General features: G+C 48.2%; 1 protein-coding gene across 2 annotated transcripts in view; it reads right to left on the reverse strand.

The window, feature by feature from the left end:
- Positions 1-23,165, reverse strand: part of ADAM33 (ADAM metallopeptidase domain 33) — an 80,282-nt gene that overhangs the window by 12,203 nt on the left and 44,914 nt on the right. For both annotated transcript variants that reach the window (XM_063309965.1, XM_063309964.1), the window contains exons 5-15: positions 21,930-22,006; positions 13,338-13,527; positions 12,434-12,499; positions 11,268-11,339; positions 9,815-9,981; positions 8,890-8,974; positions 7,777-7,919; positions 5,974-6,151; positions 4,935-5,024; positions 2,806-3,001; positions 167-275 (exon numbers count right to left, since the gene is read on the reverse strand). In XM_063309965.1, the coding sequence (XP_063166035.1) occupies positions 167-275; positions 2,806-3,001; positions 4,935-5,024; positions 5,974-6,151; positions 7,777-7,919; positions 8,890-8,974; positions 9,815-9,981; positions 11,268-11,339; positions 12,434-12,499; positions 13,338-13,527; positions 21,930-22,006 (1,373 nt within the window). The remainder of the gene's footprint in view (positions 1-166; positions 276-2,805; positions 3,002-4,934; positions 5,025-5,973; positions 6,152-7,776; positions 7,920-8,889; positions 8,975-9,814; positions 9,982-11,267; positions 11,340-12,433; positions 12,500-13,337; positions 13,528-21,929; positions 22,007-23,165) is intronic.

Consider the following 23,165-nt stretch of genomic DNA (forward strand, 5'->3'; position numbering starts at 1 on the left):
CTTTTGGGACCCCTTAACTGTGATGGATTTGGATCGGAAACAGATGGGGAGCGGGGACCTGCAGGCTGACGATGTTGCAAACACCATCTTACTTGGCAACATCTGGGAATCAAAGGCAAGGCTCCCAAGAACAAACGTCTGGATACCTCTGCTGATACACACTCACCTCTTGGCACACTTCACGTAGTAGCCATGCCGGTCCTTCCCACAGTTGCCATACATGTCACCAGCCTTGTTGACGTCCTGGAAGCAGGCATCTGGGGCCGGCCAAGCTCCTGTGGGGTGAGAGAAGACCTGATTTAGTATTGGAAATAATTCTGTAGTGCTCTGCCATCTGGGCATGGAGCAAAATGTTAAAATACCCTCCATCTTCCCTCCCCCACTTCCCTCCTCCTCCTCCCTATATTTGGCGTGATCAGGAGTGAGGATCAGGACCGGGACCCTTCAGTTAGAGCCCCCAAGATTCCTGCAGGAACTCTGGGGCTTGGTGGGATCAACTCTTCCGGTGGATGCTTTTGGGGGGCTAAATTTGAGTGACCAGGCTAACAGAAGCCCTCTGAACCAAGGTCATGCTTCTGCTTTTCCCAGACACCCAAGAAAAGCCTACAGTGCTTCATAGGCTTGGTAGTCCTGCCCCTTTGCAACTCGGGCTTGGTTCTCCCCACCCAGGTCCCCACAAGAGAGACAAAAGCCCACTTCACCCAAGCTGTGTCCCCACCACTTCCTTAACCTGGTTGACGGCATTTGCCTCGCCTGCTATACTCGGCCACTGCTTCCCTCCCTGAGGCGGGTATGCGGTGTTGTGTGAACGCCCATCCCTCTGGCAAATTTAGGGTTCACTGTATTGTGGGAATCGAGAAAATAGGAAAATTCAGTGACCAACTGAAAGCCCAAAGGGATACTGCAGGACCTGGTTTTCAGAGACTGGGTCGCCACAGCTGCCAGATCTCTTTGGCTCCCTCTTCAACCAGCCTAAGCCAGTGTCGGGGAGTTCCCTAGGCTAGGATGCAGTGTGCAAAAAAGAACAGCTTTCTTCTGCCTGCCCCAAATCACTCGCCCACCGCTTACTTTCCACACATTGCTGATCATTTCAGAAAGCCCCTTCACCAATCTGTCCTCCTAAACTAGACTAAAATACACTTCAGAGTTTCCACTTCTTCGACCACTTCGGTTGTTCTTTCAAGCCCCTTTTCCATTCCATGAAAACCTCTGTGGAATGCCTTCCACAGAGAACATGGCATGCAGTGCACCGTGCTTTGATGTGCCAAACTGGTTGTTGTTGTTTTTTATGTTGCAGAGACTGTTCTTATTTATCTATGCCCTGCTAGATCTCAGGGTGATGTTGCATTCTATCCTGGTTTCAGTGAGGGTTTTAATACTGCTTTTACAACACGCACACCCCAGTGGTCTTTCAGTAAAACTAAAAAAAATAATACACTCAAATTTTGAGCAGCCTAAATACAAAAGGTGCAGATATGCAGGCACACCCACCCACAAATATGCCTATTAGCATCAGGCACACCAAGGGTCTTTGCACATACAGGGCTTGTAAGTTGTCGACCCCCACCCTGGCTTCCCTCCCACACTTGGGGATCGAAGACCGTAAGGGCATTAAAGGCAGGTCAACTGGAGAAATGAATAAAATTGTTTTTATGGTGTGTTGGTTTCGTACTGCCGTTATGACCGCCCAGAGTTGTGTCACGTAGGATGGGGTGGGTGGGGTTGGCAGTATAAATCAAATAAATACATAAATAGGCTGCAAATGCACCAGGGCGTTAGTCTGGTCCAGCCTAACCAGCAGACTCTGAGCAACTTCTGTGGCAGGACCGAGGTTATACCACGCAAGCTGCAGTACCCAAAGTGTCCAGGTGATGGTGCCCATCTCCCAACCAAAAGGAGAACTGGATATCATGGGGACAATTCCAACAAAGGAAAACAGGACCATGGTACAGGTAGACCTCACTTAACAACCACAATTGAGACCAGAATTTTGGTTGCTAAGTGAAATGGTCATTAAAAGAATCTGACCCAATTTTATGACCTTTTTTGCAGCAGTCATTAAGTGAATCACTGCGGTCATTAAGCAGACCATGTGGTCTTTAAGCAAATCATGCGGTTCCCCATTGATTTTGCTTGCCAGAAGCTGGCCAGGAAGGTTGACCATGGCGAACACATGACCACAGGATGCTGCAATGGTCATAAATGCAAACCAGTTGCCAAGTGCCCAAATTGTGATCACATGACTGCAGGGATGCTGCCACAGTCATAAGTGCGAGCACTGGTTGTAAGTCAATTTTTTCAGCACCGTCGTAAGTCTGAACCATCACTAAACAAATGGTCATTAAGTGAGGACTACCTGTATATACGATTATGTGCCATCAAGAATCTTAGCAACCACATAGATTTTCTTCATGAATGGCATGTGTATATGTATGCGTATACACACACACAAACACACATGGCTGCCATCCAAGGCTTGACTGCCTAATTCCAGGGGCCCTGCATGGCCCTGGCAGTCCTTATTCCACGATGTCCAGAGGAAGGGGCTGGATCTGAGTGGGAGAGCCCTGTCTGTCTGCAGACAATCCCAAGAGCAAGTCAACGCATCACTGATTAAGGCCTGGGAAGACTCCTACCAGGGACTTTGCAGGGCATCTGCCAGTCAATGTGGGAACAATGCAGTTAATCCCCTCCCACCAACCTCTTCCTCTGCCAAGAGGAGGCCAGCCTAACCAAAGATGGGCCTTCTTCTCAGATGGGAAAGGCTACTAGCTGAAAGAGAGCCAGAGGGAAGGGGGCGCTCACCTGGTCCCCACAGCTGGATGCACTGTTGATGGTGTGTCATGCACATGCCGTTGTTACAGTACTCTTTGCCATCGGAGCACATCGAGCCATCCAACAGGTAAACGTTGGCAGGGCAGTAAGGTGAAGCACCAGTACAATATTCCGGGAGGTCGCATGACCCAGCCGGCTCTCGACACGTCGTCCCGGCCGACTTTAGCTACAGAGGCCGCAGGGAAGAAAAGAGACAGAGAAGTTTCCATCAAAGCGGTAAAGGTGACCCAAGATTCACATCCTTCGTCTCGGCCGTCTTTGATGGGGTGTGGGGAATGCCGGCTCTGCCACAGCCAGAGCTGTCATGCAGGAGAGCACAGCCACGGGAGCACAGCTGATGCCCAGGATCCTTTGAAGACCTCTGGAAGTGATGGCCATACTGCCTAGGTCAGCCTTAAGATCACTCCCACGCAGAAGGATCTGGTACGTTGGGCAGGGGAAGCTGGGCTTTGGACCTCGATGGCTTATTCTCCGCGCTGCGGTAGCAGCTCGCTGGAGGAAGGGACTGGCAGTAGAAGGCGACACGGCAGCTACCAACTCAGACTGAGGGACCACAACAGGGAACACTGAGGTCCAGTGCACCAGCCGGAGGTGGTGGACGCAACAGCTACTTCCAAGGCTGGTGCTGATTCAGGAGACTGGTATGAACAGCCAGCTGCCCTGTTTTCAGTGAAAAGATCTATGTATCTCCTCATCGGGTCACAGGAAGGCTGTTGGGAGAAAAATCAGAAAGTCTCCACCATCATCCACAGGGGTATCTATTCCTTCTAAATGGGGAATGGTCCAGTTGGCGGATTGCCCTCTCTTCTCAATAGATCGTGCTACAAAGGATTCTGTGAGGACATGCTTAGATTTGGGCATAGGCAACTGGGAAGAATCAGACACTGGGAATTCCAGTCAGCCATACCTCGACAGCTACAGAAGCCAGGCCACCAGGAGCAGGGGAAGAAAAAACAAAGGTGGGCATTGCTTAAGGTTCTTCTTTCCTCTTCGCGGGAAGCAAAAATGTGCCAATTATTCTCTTGTGTATCTGTACTGGAGCCCAAGTTTGGGATTGAGGATGACACGCAAAATGCCTCCACTTTTGTATTTTGCATTTATGATGCTTTTTTTTCCCTTGCTTACTGCCCTGTTTAGTGACCGTTCGAAGCTACGACGGTGCTAAAAAAGTAACTTTATAACTGGTCCATGTGCCTCTGACCTTGCAGTGTCCCAGGGTCATGTGATCGCCATTTGCACGCTCCCAACAAGCAGAGTCAATGGAGAAGCCAGCAGGAAGGCACAAATCAAGTCACGTGATATGCCTAACGACTGTGGTGGAAGTGAGGTCATAAGTCTGTCATGGTCACGTGATGTCTTGCTTAATGACCATGTCACTTAGCGATGGAGTTGCTGGTCCCAATTGTGGTCATTAAGTGAGGATTACCTGTAGTATTTCTCCATCTCTTAAACCTTATTCTTTTTTTTTATTGTTAGAGAACAAAAAGCCCATCTTTTTAATCCCAGACATAAAAGACTGGATTTCAGAGATGTGTGATTTAACCATTTTTAAGAAAACTATATATTCAGTTAATCAGAAAATGTCACATTCTCCCTTTGAGGAAAACTTTTGAATAGGATTGGTCCATAATAAAAGCTTAGTTTTGCTTTTTAAAGATTTAAAGCAAACTTTAGGGGGGTAATCTCACACCAACCCTCAGAAAATTGCTCGTTTTAGGAAATACCAGAAAAGTATTTCTTTTTTTCTCATTTCAATTGCCATCTACAGGTAGTCCTCGTTTAGCAACTGCCTCATTTACGACCGTTCGCAGTTACTACAGTGATGAAAAAGTAACTTCCCAACCCATCCTCACACTGACGACCTTTACAGGTCTGTAAAGCAAAGGAAAGCTGAAGTAAAACTGTAAAATCATGATGTTCCACTTAGCAACTGCTTTGCTTAACAACCGAGTTGCCAGTCCCAAGTATGGTCACTAAACGAGGACTACCTGCATGGAAAGGTCCAATTTCCATTTCCACCCAAATCTGGAGAGTGTTAGACCCTTTGGCCTCGAGAGTCCCCATGCTCCACAGCCTTTGCCCGAAAAACCCTTAATCACCTTGCAGGAATCACAGCATTCTCCATGGGCACACTCAGCTCCAGCTTTCAGCGTGCAATTCTGGGGGTTACAGCAAGGGTTTGTGCACTCCTGAAAAAGAAGGTACATTTTTTTCACTCAGCGTCTGTATCTAAAGCAGAGGATTGTGGGGCTGGGAAGCACAGCACATTCTTCAGGTCTCTGCTGAAAATGCTGATTTTTTTCCACCCACTGTAAACACCCAGCACATCTGGCTAGTTGATGGTTTGGTATAGAGTGTGAGCCCGGGCAATTGGTACCCAAGGCTACTAATGTATTAGGTGAACACAATTCGCAATAGTTATTCATTTATTTGTGAAATGCATCAGGGCTGGGGCATCATCCTGGGCCACAAAGGAATTTGTAGGGGACATCCAGCATCTGGATTTGTACCCAGAAGCTCCCTGGAAGCCAGTGCAGCACACAGTGTAGTGGTGTCCCCTAACTACATGTGTGGCTGCATCCAGGACCAAATGCAGCTTCTGGATGGCCTTCAAGGGCAGCCCCACCCAGAACGCATTACAGCAATCCCAAGAGCAGGCGACCACGGCATGTGACTGATACGACTTTCAAGCCCTTTTGCAAAGCGAAAACTACAGCACTTAAGGAAGGGCAAAAATTATATTCAGCAAGAGCCACAAAAATCCTCTCGGCGATATAGATCAGCAAAAGACTTAACATTTAATCTAGAAAGTCCCAAAGGAAAAAGCAGGTCTGGTCTGGCGCCAGGCAAACAGGAGGGAAGGGTCTCCAAAAAAGTAAAGGAGGGGCTTGCCCAGTCACGGTTGACCTCTTGACTTCTTTTGACACCCTCCACAGCTGCCTCAAGAGATGATCCCAGGTGGGAATGCTGCCATGCTTCCTTTCCCCCATTTGCCCATCAGATGGGCCTGCTCGGGTTCGTCCCTCTCCCTGGCTCGCCGCGAGACCCAGCCTATTGCCTGCTCCCAGACAGCCTCTGCCCCCCCCCCCGCCACCCTCTTCTTGCTTCCCAGTGCCGGCCCCGTGACCCCCAACCTACCTCAGCCTCCCCACAGTCACATTCCTCCCCTTCCTCCAGAAATCCGTTGCCACACTTCTTGCCCACCACCAGGTCCTTGGTGTCTGGCATGTTGAACAGACAGGCGCCCCCCCCTTTCTGGAAGTAGCTCTCCAACTGTCTGCGGCTGCAGGAGCTGAACACTCGGGGGAAGGGGTGGCTGCAGGGAGGGGAAAGAGAAGAGGCCAACTCAGGGCAAGAGCGGGGTTTGGCAGAACTTAGCCAGCTGGTCAAAATCCAGGACGGAATGCCCCATTTCAAAACATTTCAACGTGATTGCTTAATGTCCTGTGCTCTCCACGCTGATGTCCGGATAGAACGGTCTGGGATTGGACCAACGTTCCTGGACTTGATACCTTCAAGAAGTGCTTGGACTACAATTCCCAGAATGCCTGTGCTGGTGAGGAAGCCCTGTGATCCAACCACATCTGGACGGCACCCGCTTTGGAAAAAGCTGAGCCTGGGTTATCTTTCTGGCCTGCCAGTGGTCTTCTCTACCCTTCTCCAGCCCAGCTGCTGAAAGTCTTCCCAGATGTTGGAGATGTTGAACACCACACCTGGAGAACCTTCCTGGGTGCAAAGCTGGATTTGTCTGGGGCCGGTTGGAACGCAAAGCCTCTTATCTGGAGTTCTTCCCCCACTCTGCACCTGAGTAAGCCTCCCCAACAGAGCCTCACCTGTGCATGCACACGCACAGACAGGCAACACCCACACCCACACACAAAACACCTCCTTGCTTAAAGTTCGCTAGGAACCCCGAAAGGTTACCCAGCTCCTGCAGAGCCCTGAAAACCCATCTTGCCGGTGCAAAGCCCCACTTTTCTTCCCAGCGCACGTGGTGTGCTCTGGAAGGGGGGCTGCAAATGGCAGACATTTGATCCGGCCCTTGTTCCATCCTGCCTGTTTGGAACCGCCCCTTTCCCTCACCAGCAGCTCTTCCTTGCTACCGTACAGCTGTCCGGTCCCAGCTTCCTGGCAACTTCAAGTAAACTGGTTTTAATTTACAGCTGCTGCAGTTTCCTCTGCAGGGCCTGGCTCTTGTGCCCTGAAAAGCTGGAGGAGAGCGGAGAAGGAGAGGGAGTTCGGGAATTCTCACCCAACCAGCTAGTCCACCAGGAACTGATTAACATCCTCGCCCCAAATTCAAAGTTTTTGCATTATTCTTTGGAAAATGTAAACTCCTTTGGGCTTTTTGTGAGGCTGTTATGAGCAGAGCTGCGCCATTCCCACATATAAACCCGTATAAAATAGCTTTTTCTTCCCCAATCCAGCATCCTCCAGATGTGCTGGGCTATAAATTCCATCATTCCTTGTCCAACTTGATAGAATGAGACTTAATGCAACTTGGGGAGAGAGACATGGCTTAATGGAGGCAACATGTGAACAGAGCCCACTGTTTACTGCAACAGCTCCATGCCCCTCATCCCCAACGCCAGCTTCTCTTTGGCTGTGCAGCAATGAAAACAAGGCAAGCTTCTAGTCCTTAAGAGTGGGAGGAACAGGGAGCAATCTCAGAAGCTGGCGCAGCAGCTGGTTGGGTTTCAGCGGTCCAGTTTCAAGAGGATCTGGGGGAACACAACCAAGAATTTGGGGGACCCAGGAAGTCTGAAGCCCCCATCAAACACCTTTGACGCACGTCCCTCTCTCTACTCACTAGGAGGCCGGTGACGAAGAATATGTCCCTTGACTCTGATGGCCACCTTCTCGTTCCTACCACATGCCCCTTCGGTGAGCCAGGAACAATCCAAGACAATCGCACCCCCAAACAGCAGGTCCCCCCTTTACCCGGTGGCAGCAGCCATGACACAGCCCCCCTGGGACGCCGTGGCCTCAACACAGCAGCCTTCCACGTCATGGCTCATGCCAAAGTTGTGCCCAATCTCGTGGGCCATGGTGGCAGCAGCTCCAATGGGCAACTCCGAGTGGTCCTGGGAGGAAAGAGGAGACTCATCAGCCAGAAGATGGGAGGGAGGCCAAGTTGGAAGGCTGGAGGGGGCAGAATTTGGTTTTCCAGGCATCTTACCCGGGGGGCTACCTAAAGAATAGGTGGCATCACCAGAATTGTGGGACTTTTATTTTTCAGTTCAATTTAGGGGTTTAAAGGATGTACTGCGTGATTCTTTCAAGTTGGGGGAGGAAAGGAAGTCCCCCATTCATTGGCAAGCATTCCCATCACCATCCTTAAAGCCACCAAAGAGTCACTTTGGCGAGATGGGTGGTGAAGAAATGTGAGGAATGAATGAATGAATAAATAGATCCTTAAAGCCACCCAGAGGAAAGCACGTTGCCGAAATTCAGCCATTTTGCTGCCAAATTTGGTGACAAAATCTCAGGGGTCTGGGGAATGCCCACCCCTGAGCTAAGAGGAGAGATGGGAGTCTGTGACCAAAATACAAGGGCCACATTGCCATGCCCTAATCTGGCCCCGATTTTAGCTTAGAGGGAGGGTGTTAAAATTCTAAGGAAGGAAGTTGAAGCGAGACATCAGGAGGAGCTTCCTAACTGTATAAGCTATCAGCCAGTGGAACAGGCTGCCACATGATGTGGAGAGTTCTCCTTCACTGCAGGGTTTCAAACAGAGGATGGATGATCCTCTGGTGGATCCTGCACAAAGCAAAGGGTTGGACTAGATGACCTCCAAAGTCCTTTCCATATACTTCTAATCTGTTACAGATAAACAGAGGATCCCAATAAGTTCTAGTGCTGGTCTTAGGACAAACTTCTGGTGGATCTAAGTCAGATTTGAACCTCAACACTAAAAGGTCTAAGGAAAAGCTGTCAGAACCACATGGCTTTCCTGGGAGAAACAGGATGTGTTGTGAGTAAAGAGCACTTTTGTCCCATATCTTTGATGGAGGAGCTTCCAATCACCAAAGAGGGGGGACATCTCCTTCTTACCATGCTTACACCACCAGAGTTTTCTGCACTGCACATGCCCTCCAGTGGCGCCATTCCAATGGTGGTCCCTTTGAATGTCATACCTCTGCAAAGAGTCATGAGAAAATGATGGGGGACGGAGGCAAGAATATTAATTGTGATCACTTGGTTTCACACTACATGCTGAACCAGGTGAGGGCAAGAGCTAACGGGCTCCCATTTGCCCAACAGGTGAACCTTGGTTAAGAATAACCTTGGTTTGCTTTTTTGCAGCTTATTCTGTTGCGTGAATCCACCCGACGGGCAAGCTTATGCTTCGATGCATTGTACAAGCCCAGAAAAGGGATTAATTCAGTTTACCAGCTGGGCTGTGTGGGCTTTGAAAGCGATTTGGAAGCAGTGCTTCAAAATGTGTGCAAATACAGGACCTCTCAGCTACCCATTAACACCAAATGAGAAAAGAGGTGACTTGTTTAACAAGTACCCAAGCGGTTCTGTGTTCAGGTGAGTTGCAAAGCACAGCACATCTTCCAAATTATTTCCAAAGTATGCACAGCATTAGCCACCAAGATGATTGAGTGACTGGCCGCATTACGATTCCACCATAAGCTACAGGACCTCCCAGCAACTGACAGCAGTAGAAGCATAATTCATGTACTCAGCATTGAACTAAGATCACAGCTAGAAAGAAAATCACGCGCAAGAAAGCAAGGGGTGCAAGGGAGCCCAGGAATGTCCTTCTGTAATCGCCAAGTTGAGAGGGTTGTGTGAAGGCTACCTACCTACATATCTATCTATCTATCTATCTCATCCCAGGGGGGCAGAAGTTTCAGCAGTCAGGGGGAGGTCAACGTCAAGATGGCAACCATACCACTGAAGCCCCAACCCTTTGTAACAAGTATTGTGCCACCATCTTGACTTTTTTGACTGCCAAGGAAGGACTCACGTCAGGAGCTGCGAGTTGTCGTACTTCTTGCGAGCTCTCAGCGTCTTTTTCCACTGGAGAAAGGAGATGAGGGAGGCGTGAGCATCATCGCTGATGGTGCACTTGTCTTGGTCCGTCCACACTTCCAGACCAATCAGCGCAACTTTGATGTTCAGGGACCTGTAAAACTGAGGAGAAGCAGGAAGAGGCGTCTGGGAGGAAAAATTGGACAAAGGAGGCCGCCGATGCCCCGTCGGATCCTGATGCCGACTGTGGCAACCCTGGGCAGATGGGAAGGTATTCACACCCACAGAAAGGCCCAAGGGAGACAGGATGCCAGTGGCATCTGGAGGGGGTCAAAAAAGTCAAGATGGCAGCTGTGACTCTGTAGTTGAAGCCCCAACCCTTCCTCCCCTCACATCCACTTTCTTTTTTCCTTTTAAGAGTGGATTTCCTGCCCGCTTACTTTCCACCCGAATGGGTCAGCTGCCTGTCAAAACACGAAGATTAGCTCAAAAGAAGCATCGTGCCCCTTTGTCCATCTTTGGCAGCAGAAACGTCGGGTGTGACTTTGATTTGTACCCCATTCCTCAACCCCCCACCCCTGCCCGGTGCTTTCCTGCCGATCCCATGAGATGCTCCGGAGCCTGCTGGAGAACAAGGAGGGTGGCGGTTCGGGTGCTGGACCAGGAGTGGGGAGGCCCAGATTCTAGCACCCCTCAGCCACAGAAGCCCTGGGGGGCTGTGAACCGGGGCAGAAGCATCTGTCCTTTTCGGGCATGCAACGTTGCAACACCTACTGTACATGAAAGGGGCAGGGCTTGTGCTGCAATGCCTTCTATCAGTCTGAACACACACCCACGCCCCTCTGCAAGCACCAATGGGCCAGTTCCTCCTCTCTGCCTCCCAGGGTTGCTGCCCTGAGGACAGACTGAAATGAGATTTCCCCACCCCCAATACACCAACTTGGACCCTTGGAGAAAAGGTAGGAGAAATGCCTAACCGTTAAATAAATAAAACCTGCATTCCTCTCCAGTGCAAGTACAGACAGTTCTCGTTTAACGACCACAATTGGGACTGGAATTTTGGTTGCTAAGCAAAGCAGTCATTAAGCGAATCCAACCCAATTTCACAACCTTTTTTGCTGCAGTCATTAAGAAAATCACCGTCGGCATTAAGCGAACCACACCGTCATTAGGCAAATCACGTGGTTCCCCATTGATTTTGCTTGCCAGAAGCCAGCCAGGAAGGTCGGAAATGGCGATCACGTGGCACTGTGACATTCATAAATGTGAACCGGTTGCCAAGCACCAAATCGTGATCACGTGATCGTGGGGATGCCGCAGTGGTCATATGTGTGAGGACTGGTCACAAGTTGGTTTTCCCAGCACTGCCATAACTCCGAACCATCACTAAACAAATGGTCGATAAGCGAGGACTACCTGTAGTTGGAATTCACCCAACCAGCAATTACCTTGTCTACGTAATTAGCAATCTCCAGAATCCGTTGCTTTGTGACTCCCAAGTTCTGCTTTTGAGCTTTAAACTGAGAAAAAAAAGTGAGTGAGAAAAAGGAAAAGAGCAGCACAGCAAAAAGCAACTGGTGGTTTCCTTCTTCAAAAAAGGTAAATTATCTCTCCCACAACCACCAGCGTGCGAGGGCACACATCTATCGTCACAGACGTTCAGGAAAAAACAAAAGACATTAAATAGCAAAACACCCATTTCAGGCCTAAAATGCACCCGCCCTGCTTCCCACCCCGCAACCCTTTTGAGCTTCTTCTAAATGCAAAAACAAAGCTGGGGGTGGGGGTACATTCAATGATTATACAAGCAAAAAAAGTGGTATGTTATCCTGGCTTTATAAAGAGGTCCAACAAATCCCTGAACAATCTAACTCGGGATAATCCCGGAAGTCCTTCAGATGACACCACAGATCCCCAGGAACGCCATAGAATGTGATGGTGGCCATCAACTTGATGCCTTCCAAAGGGATTAGACCAGCCTTTCTCAACCAGGCTGGCTGGGGAATTCTGGGAGTTGCAGTCCACACATCTTCAAGTTGCCAAGGTTGGGAAACACTGGGTTAGCCTAATATCTCGGAAGATAAACTTTCTGAGCGCCCCCATACCTTCTAGGTCACACAGCTTCTGCAGTTCGACTCATGGGAACCCAAGACAGGCCTAACGTAAGAAAGTTGGGTGGGTGTCACATTGTCCCCCGAGTTTGGAAAATGCATGGTGTTTTCGTTGTTTAATGTTTTTCATGGAGTTTGGCAATTCTAACACTGGGCTAAACTCAAAGCCCAGCTGATGGGAGCACTGGGGAGGGACCTTTGGTGTATGAAAGCTCTCCAGGCATCTTCAAGATTCAGGGGGACGTCAGAGAGAGAGGGAATACTTTGACCGTGTTCTAAAGCCAGCCTGACCCACAGACAATCCTTACATTTTTCCAGCAGTACAAGATGGGTGGAGAGTCCTCCGGGTTTCTGTGTTCCTGCCAAGGGAACATTGACCTCCAATGACAGGGTGGGGCCTCTACTGGTATATCCTTGTGGCGAATTGGGCAGCTATGGAGCTAACCATGGGTTCATTCAAGGACATGCTTGCCCCTTCCAGCTGGAAGAGAAAGGAGGCTCACCAGGGAATAATCTGCAACAATGAAGAGCTCCATGTATTTCAGGGTCCTCCAAGTATCCCTTCTTTTCTGCAAGACAAATTGCTTCGTATCACTGGGAGACAAAGAACGCAGCCAAGAGACCCCAGAACTGGTGCTCCGTCTTCTCTGCTCCCTTCCTAACCGTTAGGACCACATATAGAAACTAAATCAAACTGGGCAGAAAGCAGCACGTTCCTTCTTGCGTTTGGTAGAAACCCAAACAGATGTACCCTTAGTTATGGCAAAGAGCATAACTAAGGGTGGGTAGTTAACCAGATGGGTATTTTGTGGCTGGCCAGCCCCATCTTGGGAATCGTTTTGTAAAAAGGCACAGCTGCCACGGTCAGCCATTGTGTGGGTGCGCCCACCACACAAAGTCAAAACCTGTCCCTGCTTGATAGAGCAAGAAAGGGGAGCAAAGCAGGAGAATAGTATGGTTATTCAACTCACTGCACAGACCCTTGACCCCACAGAGGAATAAAGGTGGCAGTGGAACTGACTTCGTGCCAGAAGATTCTCTAACAAGTTTGGGACTTGGCCCCTCTTGACATACTCTTCCTCAATCTGGTCCTCTTGAGATATACTGGACTTCAGCTGTCCTAACCCCGGTAAGGAGGGCTAATGGGAGTTGAAACCCAAGAAATCTGGAGAATACCAGCTCTGGGAACACTGATAACTCCTCCTCCTTTTCAGACAGCCTTTCATTTCTTCACCCTACAGAACCTTACTTTCTGCCCCTCTCCTAACTCCAACAACTCCACCCAACAACTCCTTCCTTCTCCATCTGTAGCCTCTATGGCCTGACTTGCATTGACACATCTAGTAGAGGCTGGCCTGAATCCCCTCCATCAGCCTGGGCAAAGATCTGAAAATGGGGTCCTCCTACCCGCTGAAGTGCAGCTGGTCTGAAGAATCCAGCGATGTCTGCCACACTGTTTGGTAGCAGGCCACCTTGCTGGCAGGCTCCACCTTTGATCAACAAATCCTCCGCCCGATACAGGGTATGAGGTTCAGAACTGGAGTTTGCTGGAGGTTTCAGGTAGTAACTGCTGTTGTGATCGAGTATGATCAGCCCACTGGTTAGAGACCAAAAGAAAAGGATTATAAACCACCACCATTTCACCAAATTGCCAATATCCGCTGGATAATGGGAAAAGCCAGGGAGTTTCAGAAAAACATCTATTTCTGTTTTATTGACTATTCTAAAGCCTTTGACTGTGTGGACCAGAACAAATTGTGGCAAGTTCTTAGTGGTATGGGGATACCAAGTCATCTTGTCTGCCTCCTGAAGAATCTGTGTAACGACCAAGTAGCAACAGTAAGAACAGACCACGGAACAACGGACTGGTTTAAGATTGGGAAAGGGGGAAGGCAGGGCTGTATACTCTCACCCTACCTATTCAACTTGTATGCAGAACACATCATGCGACAAGCTGGGCTTGAGGAATCCAAGGCTGGAGTTAAAATCGCTGGAAGAAACATTAACAATCTCAGATATGCAGATGATACCACTTTGATGGCTGAAAGCGAAGAGGAACTGAGGAGCCTTATGATGAAGGTGAAAGAAGAAAGTGCAAAAGCTGGCTTGCAGCTAAACCTCAAAAAAACCAAGATTATGGCAACCAGCTTGATTGATAACTGGCAAATAGAGGGAGAAAATGTAGAAGCAGTGAAAGACTTTGTATTTCTAGGTGCAAAGAACACTGCAGATGCTGACTGCAGTCAGGAAATCCGAAGATGCTTAATCCTTGGGAGAAGAGCAATGACCAATCTCAATAAAATAGTCAAGAGCAGAGACATCACGCTGACAACAAAGGTCCGCATAGTTAAAGCAATGGTGTTCCCCGTAGTAACATATGGCTGCGAGAGCTGGACCATAAGGAAGGCTGAGAGAAGGAAGATCGATGCTTTTGAACTGTGGTGTTGGAGGAAAATTCTGAGAGTGCCTTGGACTGTGAGAAGATCCAACCAGTCCATCCTCCAGGAAATAAAGCCAGACTGCTCACTTGAGGGAATGATATTAAAGGCCAAACTGAAATACTTTGGCCACATCATGAGAAGACAGGACACCCTGGAGAAGATGCTGATGCTGGGGAGAGTGGAGGGCAAAAGGAAGAGGGGCCGACCAAGGGCAAGATGGATGGATGATATTCTAGAGGTGACGGACTCGTCCCTGGGGGAGCTGGGGGTGTTGACGACCGACAGGAAGCTCTGGCGTGGGCTGGTCCATGAAGTCACGAAGAGTCGGAAGCGACTAAACGAATAAACAACAAACCATTTCACATGGTTCATCCAACCAGGTCAAGAGGATGGGGCAGTGGCAATCTTGGGAAGACTCTGGTGGTTGAAAGGGGAGCCCAAGTGACTTCTGGCAGCAGAAACATGTCACTTGGCCAACCAACCCACCATGCTGGCTCTGCCCCAGCCCACAAGTGCCTGGAGTTGGGGATGAATTTAACATGTCCTTCTCATGCCTTGTTTTGTTACTATGTAATGTATGACACAACTATTTCCACATTTCATACACTGAGATGTCTCTTTATCCCCATACAGTTTATTTATGACTATGGCATGTAAATGATTGCTTGTGATTTTTGCCAAACCCTCAACTCAGGCACCTTGTAGAAGCTATGCTGATGTCCTGCATGCCGTGATGTCATCACACAAACAATACGATTTTATGGAATTGGCTTCAGTCATAATGCAATTTCATGCACATCATTTGTATGATGACATCGTAACACATGAGATGTTGCTGACCTCTGAGGACACCCTTGTCCCTCACCCATCCCTAGCAGAGTTGGCTGGTTTTCTGGATGTAGTTCTTTGACACGGGATGAGAGCTGAACCAAAACTCAGAGGTCTCCACTGGTGGACTCCACAGAAGTTATTTTGTCTTGGGCTCAACCTTCACCTCACCCTCACCGCAAACTCAGAAAATAGCCACGTTGGAAAAGATAGAAAACCGTCATTTCTCAAATTGAGACCTTGAGTTCATCTCACCCAAAGCTGGCATGCAATTGGTAGCAAACTTCTCAACCAGTGCTATTTTCCAAGAGGCAAATGCAGGAAATACTTCATTCTGAATTCAAAACGGCCTGCTCCAAGTTAAAAATAGTCATCCTGACCATTCTAAAAGTGTTCCACATTGCAGACAGTCCTCCATGGACTTCAAAGCAAGTGTCTGGAACTCAAACAGAACCTTCTCAATCGCAAACCATTTCCTGAACAGAGACAGAATACTTCCAAAATCTGTTTCAGGCTCAGGAAGAGTTGCAATTTGAAGAGTTTTGCATACTCTTACTATTTTCCTGAATATTTTTATGGAGGTTAACTTTGATGTTCTGCACAAAAAGCAGGCGACAACTTGCAGGGTTTGGGGGGGGGGTGTCGCTTTCTTGTGTCCTTCTGGCTTGAGGATCTCATCCCCACTAGGACTGGAGACCAAGACCTCCCAATTCTTACAAGCTTCTGCTGGTCTCCAGAAAGAGGATATCTGGGACAGAAGCCGCTTCCACCCCCTTGACTCTGATCCTGGCCAAGGATCATTTTTAAAAGACCAGTTAAAAGGAGGCTGAACGGAGACTGTTTTTCATTTTCATAGACTTTCATAGAGGGGAAGGGCCAAGGAATCCAAACGAGGGCATCCCAAAGACATGGTTGTCCATCCTCCACCTGAATGCAACCAACCAAGGGGGGCCCACCAACTCTCCAGGGAACTGATGCCACTGCAAAGCTCTTTGTATGATTAGGAAGTTTTTCCTAACTTTCAGTCGGAATCTGCCTTTCTGTAAGCTAAATCATTACTCCACGTCCTGCTCTGTGGACCTCTGTAGATGAAATTCAGTAGACATTGTCTACTCATTGCAAAACGCGCCCTTCCAATTCTAAGCCACGTTGTCCTGGCCTTCCCCGTGAGAAAGGGGAAAGGAATGTATGATTGTAGTCTTCTTCTTCTGAGGCCAGTCTGAGCTCACCACTTAGCTGGTTTTGTGGGTGGAGGGGGAGACATTTGCCCTCGATCCCTGACCTGATTTCCCCTGGAGTCCTCCAAGCCCCTGCAGATGTTTCAAGACTGGGCTGCTTCATGCACATCTGGGCGAAGCATTGCACGGCTTCCTCACCATATGAGTGGCCCGCTCTTCCATTCATCTGGTTCAACTTTCTCCCATTATCATTTTCTGCTCTGGAGGCATTGCTCAAAACTCACCACTGACCCTGCACTGCTCTCTCACTATGTTGCAGGGGAATGCTGTAAATGTCATTTTTAGAAAAAGGGACTGGCAGTTATCCAGGGGATAATGTGTTGCCAGAGCAGGAAAGAGACATAAGGGAACAGCAACAGCACCCCAACAACAAGTAATAAATTGGAAGAATCTTCATTTTATTTGCGAAGGAAGCTGCTAGTCCTCAGGAACTAGCATTCTGTCACCAGCATTCTCAACTACAGGACTATTTAGAAATCTGGTTTGCATCTATCACTCTGAATGTTTAATCTGTTGTTCTTTCTCTCTTTTAAAATTAGATACAGGTAGTCCTCGACTTATGACCACAATTGGGAGTGGAACTTCCATTCCTAAGTGATGTGGTCATTAAGTGAGTCACGCCTGATTTTACAACCCTTTTTGCTGTGGTTGTTAAGTGAATCACATGGTTGTTAAGCAAATCAAGCTTCCCCCATTGACTTTGCTTGTCAGAAGCCCCCTGGGGAGGTTGCAAATGGCAATCACGTGACCCCAGGATGTTGCAATGGTCGTAAATACATGCCGGTTGCCAAGCACCTGAGTTTTGATCATATGACCACAGGGACACTGTGATGGTCATAAGGGCGAAAACCAGTCACAAGTCACTTTTTGCAGCTGTTGTAACTTCGAACAGTTGTTAACAAAAGGTCATAAGTTGAGGAGTACCTGTGAAGTAGTTCAAAGAGAAGCAAATTCATTGCAGAGTAAGAGATACAGTAAGTATTCATGTAATAATACCAGACTGGATTCCAAAAAAGGTGCTTTCGGTCCAGAGGGGTGCAAATATAGTGCCTCGCTGCAACTCTTTAAAATCAGCCACCTTTTTCCAGGTTCCTCTGTAGCTGCCTTATGATGGCAGAAAAAGACGCAGCTGCTTTAAAGAATTGCAAAAAGGTGCTACAACATTGCAGACTGGCGTGGCAAAGCAACTTTCCACAATCTGATCCAAAGAATCGTGTGTCCTTAATAGGCAAGTCCAACTGAATAATGTCGGAGAGGTAAATATTCACCTAAAACCTTCTCTTTTTTCTCCTTCGGTAAATAAGAAAAACCGAGAGAGAGAGAGAGAGAGAGAGAGAGATGGGAAATATTCAGACAGCGCAGGCAGAGGATGGAGAAACTGAATGAAATTCTCAAGTGGGGACTGAGCAGGACATCTCAGACTGAACCCTGCAGCTGTTGGCTTGACCTGACCCCACTCAGCACAATTCCCTTCTTCTCTTGTCCACTTGCAGAGTTTCCTGCCAGCTAAAATGGGCCAATTTTGCTCTCCCCAACCCTGACGCTGCAGCACCACCTTTTCAAAGTGCACGAGTGCATTTTCTTCCTGGGGAAAAAAAAAAAAATAGCCTCAAGGCTGCATCTGAGCATGGCAAGATTTGGCTTGTGCATCGTGCAAAAGGCAACGGTGTTACCGTTTGCTCCTTTGCCACAGTCGTAATTCACATCTGCCCTGCCATCACCCAGCTGCTATTAGTTTAGGGCAGTGTTTCTCAACCTTGGCCAGTTGAAGATGTGTGGACTTCAACTCCCAGAATTCCTCAGCCTGGCTGGGGAATTCTGGGAGTTGAAGTCCACACATCTTCAACTGGCCAAGGTTGAGAAACACTGGGCTTAAGAGTTAAGTCTCCCTTCAGTTGCTGCAAGGACACCAAATACCAAATGCCTCGGGCGGCCTTCCTGCTGCGTCTCAATCCCTGCAAATTGGAAACAGGCCCAGCTTGGAATGTGTTGGTCCTTATCAAAACACAATATAAAACCATCACTTTACGGAGAGCAAACGGACCTCCTCGGAGCCTCGCTTGGGGTTTGCAGCTCCAAGCAACAAAAAGGAGGAAAAGAAGCAAAGCGGCAAGGCACACACACACACCCCAGGCAGGAATTCGGGGCTAGGCAGGCCTGAAAGCAGAGGGGTCTCCGTGGCCCCCCGTGGCCCCGCAAGGGCCGAGGGGCAAATGTGGAAGGCCCCCTGCTTCCTGCTGACATCAGGAGTCAGGAATGAGAATTGGCAGGAGAGAGAACGAGGGTGTCTGTCTGCGGGGCTACATAGCTGGGCAATGACTTCACTTGCCAGCATTCCTCAACCAGAGACAGGCTGGCAGGGCTATTTTGGGTCCGGCAGAAGCCAGCTCTGCTGCGGGGACGCCAAGTGGGAAGGTATCCATGCAGGAAGAGCCAAGGGCAGCCCCCAGCAATTCCCCCTTCCTTCCCACGCTCCCCAACCCTAAATGGCTGGAAGAGCATCAGCCTCCATTCAAAGGCATCCCCGCTTGCAGGACTAGGGAGGAATGGGGAGTCAGGAGAAAGTGGGGGGTGGGGGCGTTGCACAGCCCCACAGGAAACAGGAGCTGTGGCCTCAGCTAAGGCCCCTGATTCCAGGCGCCACAGAAAGAAGTCGGGGATTGAACGAGGCCAAGGGTTTGGGATCATCTCAAGAAAGAAAGAAGCCGGGAGGGCATTTGGATGAGGGGCCACCAGGAAATCTCAAGCTTATCTTCGAAGGCACAAAACTCCCCGGAAGGAGCTAGTAAAACATCACGTCTGCTTGGCTAACACGAAAACTCCAGGGTGCATCTGGAAATCGTTTGGAGTCCAACCCAACTGGAAAGAGACTTGACCTATTTTTTTCCTGTTCATTTTATATGTTAAAATGCTGTATGTATTTCTGAAATGCAGAAGTAAGAATTGGGCAGAGGCTGCACTATAGCTGACACGGTAAAAAATCCTGGAATACTGATGGATGAGTATTTAAAAACGCATTAAGAAATACGTGTAATAACCAGGTAAAAAATGAATTAGTAATACAAGGGAATTTTTCAACAACAGAGTCCAACTGAGGTACAGATTCGCCAAAAGGAAAGGCACCTTCCAGTATGTTAAGTTTGTAAAAACCAATCACAAGTTAAAATGATTCCAAATTTGGGGAATTAGTCTACCTGTGGAGGTAGCGGCTTCTCCATCTGTGGAGGTTTTTAAGATGAGACCACAATCCAGGGATGGTTTAACTGGTTTTCCTGCACGTGGCAGAGGGTCGGATTAGATTAGTGTTTTTCAAACTTGGCCCCTTTAAGATGTGTGGACTTCAATGCCCAGAATTCCCCAGCCAGCCATGCTGGCTGGGGAATTCTGGGCGTTGAAGTCCACACATCTTAAAGGGGCCAAGTTTGAAAAACACTGATGATCCTCATGGTCCCCTCCTCAGTTCTATTCTGAATTCCTTCTGAAGAGCTGAGCTAACCAAGCTAACCAGACACCTCTGAACATTTCCCACCCTGATGCCGACTAGGTACATCAGACTTCAAGTCCCAGAATTCATAGCTATTTGCCACCTGAGGATCCTGGGTCTTGAAGCCCATCTACCTGAAAGGTGGGATCAGGAAGGCTGCCTTCAAACGCGTTGGTATTTACCACCCATTTTTGCTATGGGAATCTGAGATTGTCATCTCCAACCAGAGCAGATAGCCCTCAATGAGAAGCAAGCTCCACCCCAGAGGTGTCTGGCGAGTCAAGATGGCAACCATGACTGTGTGATTGGAGCTCCTCCTGTCCTTTACGTGCAAGCTGATGTGCGTCTTGAGTTTTTTTGGCTACACCCTGCAGACGCCCCTGTTCCACCATAAAATCCGTTCTTAAATGCATCTCATTATCCATACATCCTGTGCGCTGGAATTCAGGAAGCAAGATATGGAAATGGGCACCGTAGAACCATATTTTTATGGGCCACTCTTGCAGCTGGGCCAGATATCTGCTTCCTCTTTTCCAGAATGCCCACCGGATGAGTAGACTTAATGCCAGGTGGTTGGGGGGGTTGGTTTCATTTTTGGTCCTTTCACTTCTCCAAAAGTAGCAGAAGGACCCTGGGATGAATCACTAAGAATCACTAGAATTAATTTCTTGGCATGAGCCCAAGTTCATCTATTTTGGGAGGAAAAATTTCTCGCCATTTTTTACAGGAACTGCCAAAGAGGATGACGGTGACTCTGTGTATCCCGTGCCTTTGTTCCAAGCAACCCCTCAAGGCAGCTTACTCCAAGCACCATCAAATTCATACAAGGATCTCCAAAATGGCTAAAAAGCATCAATTCACAATTAAAAGCTCAGCATAAAAGAAGTGTTTTTGCCATTTCCCTAAATGTGGGGAGGGCAGAGGCCAAATGCCCCGCTTTGGGAGCACATCTGAAGTCCCCCTTTAAGTGGTATGGGTTAGCTTTGCTGCCATATTATTGTATTGCGTCATTCTTTTTAATGCTGCTCCTTGTGAACTGCCCAGAGTCATTGGGAGTCGGGTGGTATAATGAATAACAACAACAACTGTAATGGTATGTGGGAAAGACCTTGGGAGACTGGGCCAAGAGACACTGCCTAGGGAACAGTCAGATAAGAGAGGGCATAGCCCACAGCTGGATACTGGGTGGGTCAAGAGGCTCAGAAGGGACCAACCCTAGTTTCTCAAGCTGTAAGGGAGATTTGTACTTTCAGACTTTGAAGATTCTGTTAATGTATCTTTACAATAAAGCAGAATTAGCTCATCCGGTTGTGATTCCTCTCTGCCTGTGAAGGCCAACATCAATCTTACAAGTCTGAAAGTACATCTCTCCCCCCTTCCCTGTCCTCTTCACGTCCTGAGAAACTAGGGTTGGCCCCTTCTGAGCCTCTTGCCCCACCCACTATCCAGCTGCGGGCTGTGCCCTCTCTTATCTGACCGTTCCCTTGGCAGCATCTCTTGGCCCTGTCTCCAAAGGTCTTTCCCACATACCATTACAATAATTCCCCAGAGGGTCCTCTCCTGCCTACCAGATAGCCATGTTCCCAGCAATGGCGGCATCTTCTGAAGGGCCTCCCCAATGATTTCAGAAAGGGCAGTTTCCAAGCAAAAGGGCAACGTCCTGCCCAAAGTCATCCCTAAGCCATTTAGGCTTTGAAGGTCCACACCAAACCCTTCAATTGTGCCTGGCAGAGAACGGGGAGCCAATGCAGATCGTTCAAGGCATGGTGTGATTCCCATATCTTGCACCAGTTAGCAACCTGGCTGCTGCATTTTGCACCAGTTGCAATTTCAGGACACTTTTCAAAAATAACTCCAAATCCAGGGCACTGAATCATCAACAGGCATTGTAAGCAAGGATTTGGGGTCTATCATACAAATGAAGCAGCAGATAAATATGAATGACGGTGTTTGTTCAAGGGGAAGCAAGTGGCTGGCAAACTCTCAGGGTCTTGACTTCTCTTCTTACCTGAACCCAGAGCAGGTAGTGAGCACCACCCAGGAATCCACGTGTCCTCGGACAGAGCCGTGAAAGTAACACTGTTCCTGGAAATAGAGGCCACAAGTGGGAAATATCAGCAATTGTTTGCAGGGTGCACTTGTGAACGTCATCTGCAGACATCAGACGGAATCATTCTGGATTGCTAGAGTATCTCAAATCTAATTAAAATTAATAATCACGCTAATTCCATCCCAGATGATTGTTCATTATGCTAACACACCCCATTTTAAGGTTACTGGAGCACAACGCATCATCTAAACGGCTGTTATCTGCCAACTAAATAATCTTTACATTATTCACTCGGCTCTTTCACTGACTAGCGGCTCACAGTAAATGCATCTAATAACTCCGCACATTGCCCAAACTTCTGTGAAAGCATCTTGTTAGGCAAGGAGAGAAAATGAGGGATAATTTGCCATTTAATAGAGGGAAGGGTTGAAGACAGCTTGCTCTCCCCTTTCCTTATTCAAGCAAAAGGCAAAGCCAACCAACCCAACTCAAACAAAGTTGCATAAAATCACTGGGTTTCCCCTACCCATCCACCAAAACAAGATTTTCCCAGAACAGCTAATTAACCCAGGCTACCCCGTTGTCATCTGATTTAAAACAAAGAATGTGTTTATGCATAACAGAAGGAAGTATGGCTCCCGAGGAACAGAAGAACCAAACAGAGTCAAAAGCTGATTTTAACATCAGCCAGATAATTTCTTCCCTTCCAACTAATGGTTACAAGCTACAAGAGGCTGTGAAATCTAACTCTGCCTTAGGCATGAAAGACAACTGGGTGACTTGGGGCCAGTCCCTCTCTCTTAGACCAACCCTCTTCATGGGTTGTTGTTGAGAAAATAGGAGATGGCAGCATTAGATGCACTACTTTGAGTTGGACAGGACAAAGGCAAGACATAAACTGGATGGATGGATGGATGGATAAATAAATAAAGCACACACAGATTTTACCACCCAATCTAGCAGCAGCATGTGCTGTCCCCTCTTTGGGGTAAAGCCTGACACATGCAATCTGTTAAGTCAACCTCAAAAAAAAATGATTTCCAAGCACAGATGAATCACCGTATTTCTGCCTCATCAGACTCTTTCAAAATCCATTACCCGCCTTAGACACAGGGACGGGGCGATTATTTCAGGTTGCAAACTCTGCGTTCTCCGATCGTGCTATCAGAATCAATAAATAATGAGAACAAGTAT

The sequence above is a fragment of the Candoia aspera genome, chromosome 8 (assembly GCF_035149785.1).
Source record: "Candoia aspera isolate rCanAsp1 chromosome 8, rCanAsp1.hap2, whole genome shotgun sequence".
Lineage (NCBI taxonomy): Eukaryota > Metazoa > Chordata > Lepidosauria > Squamata > Boidae > Candoia > Candoia aspera.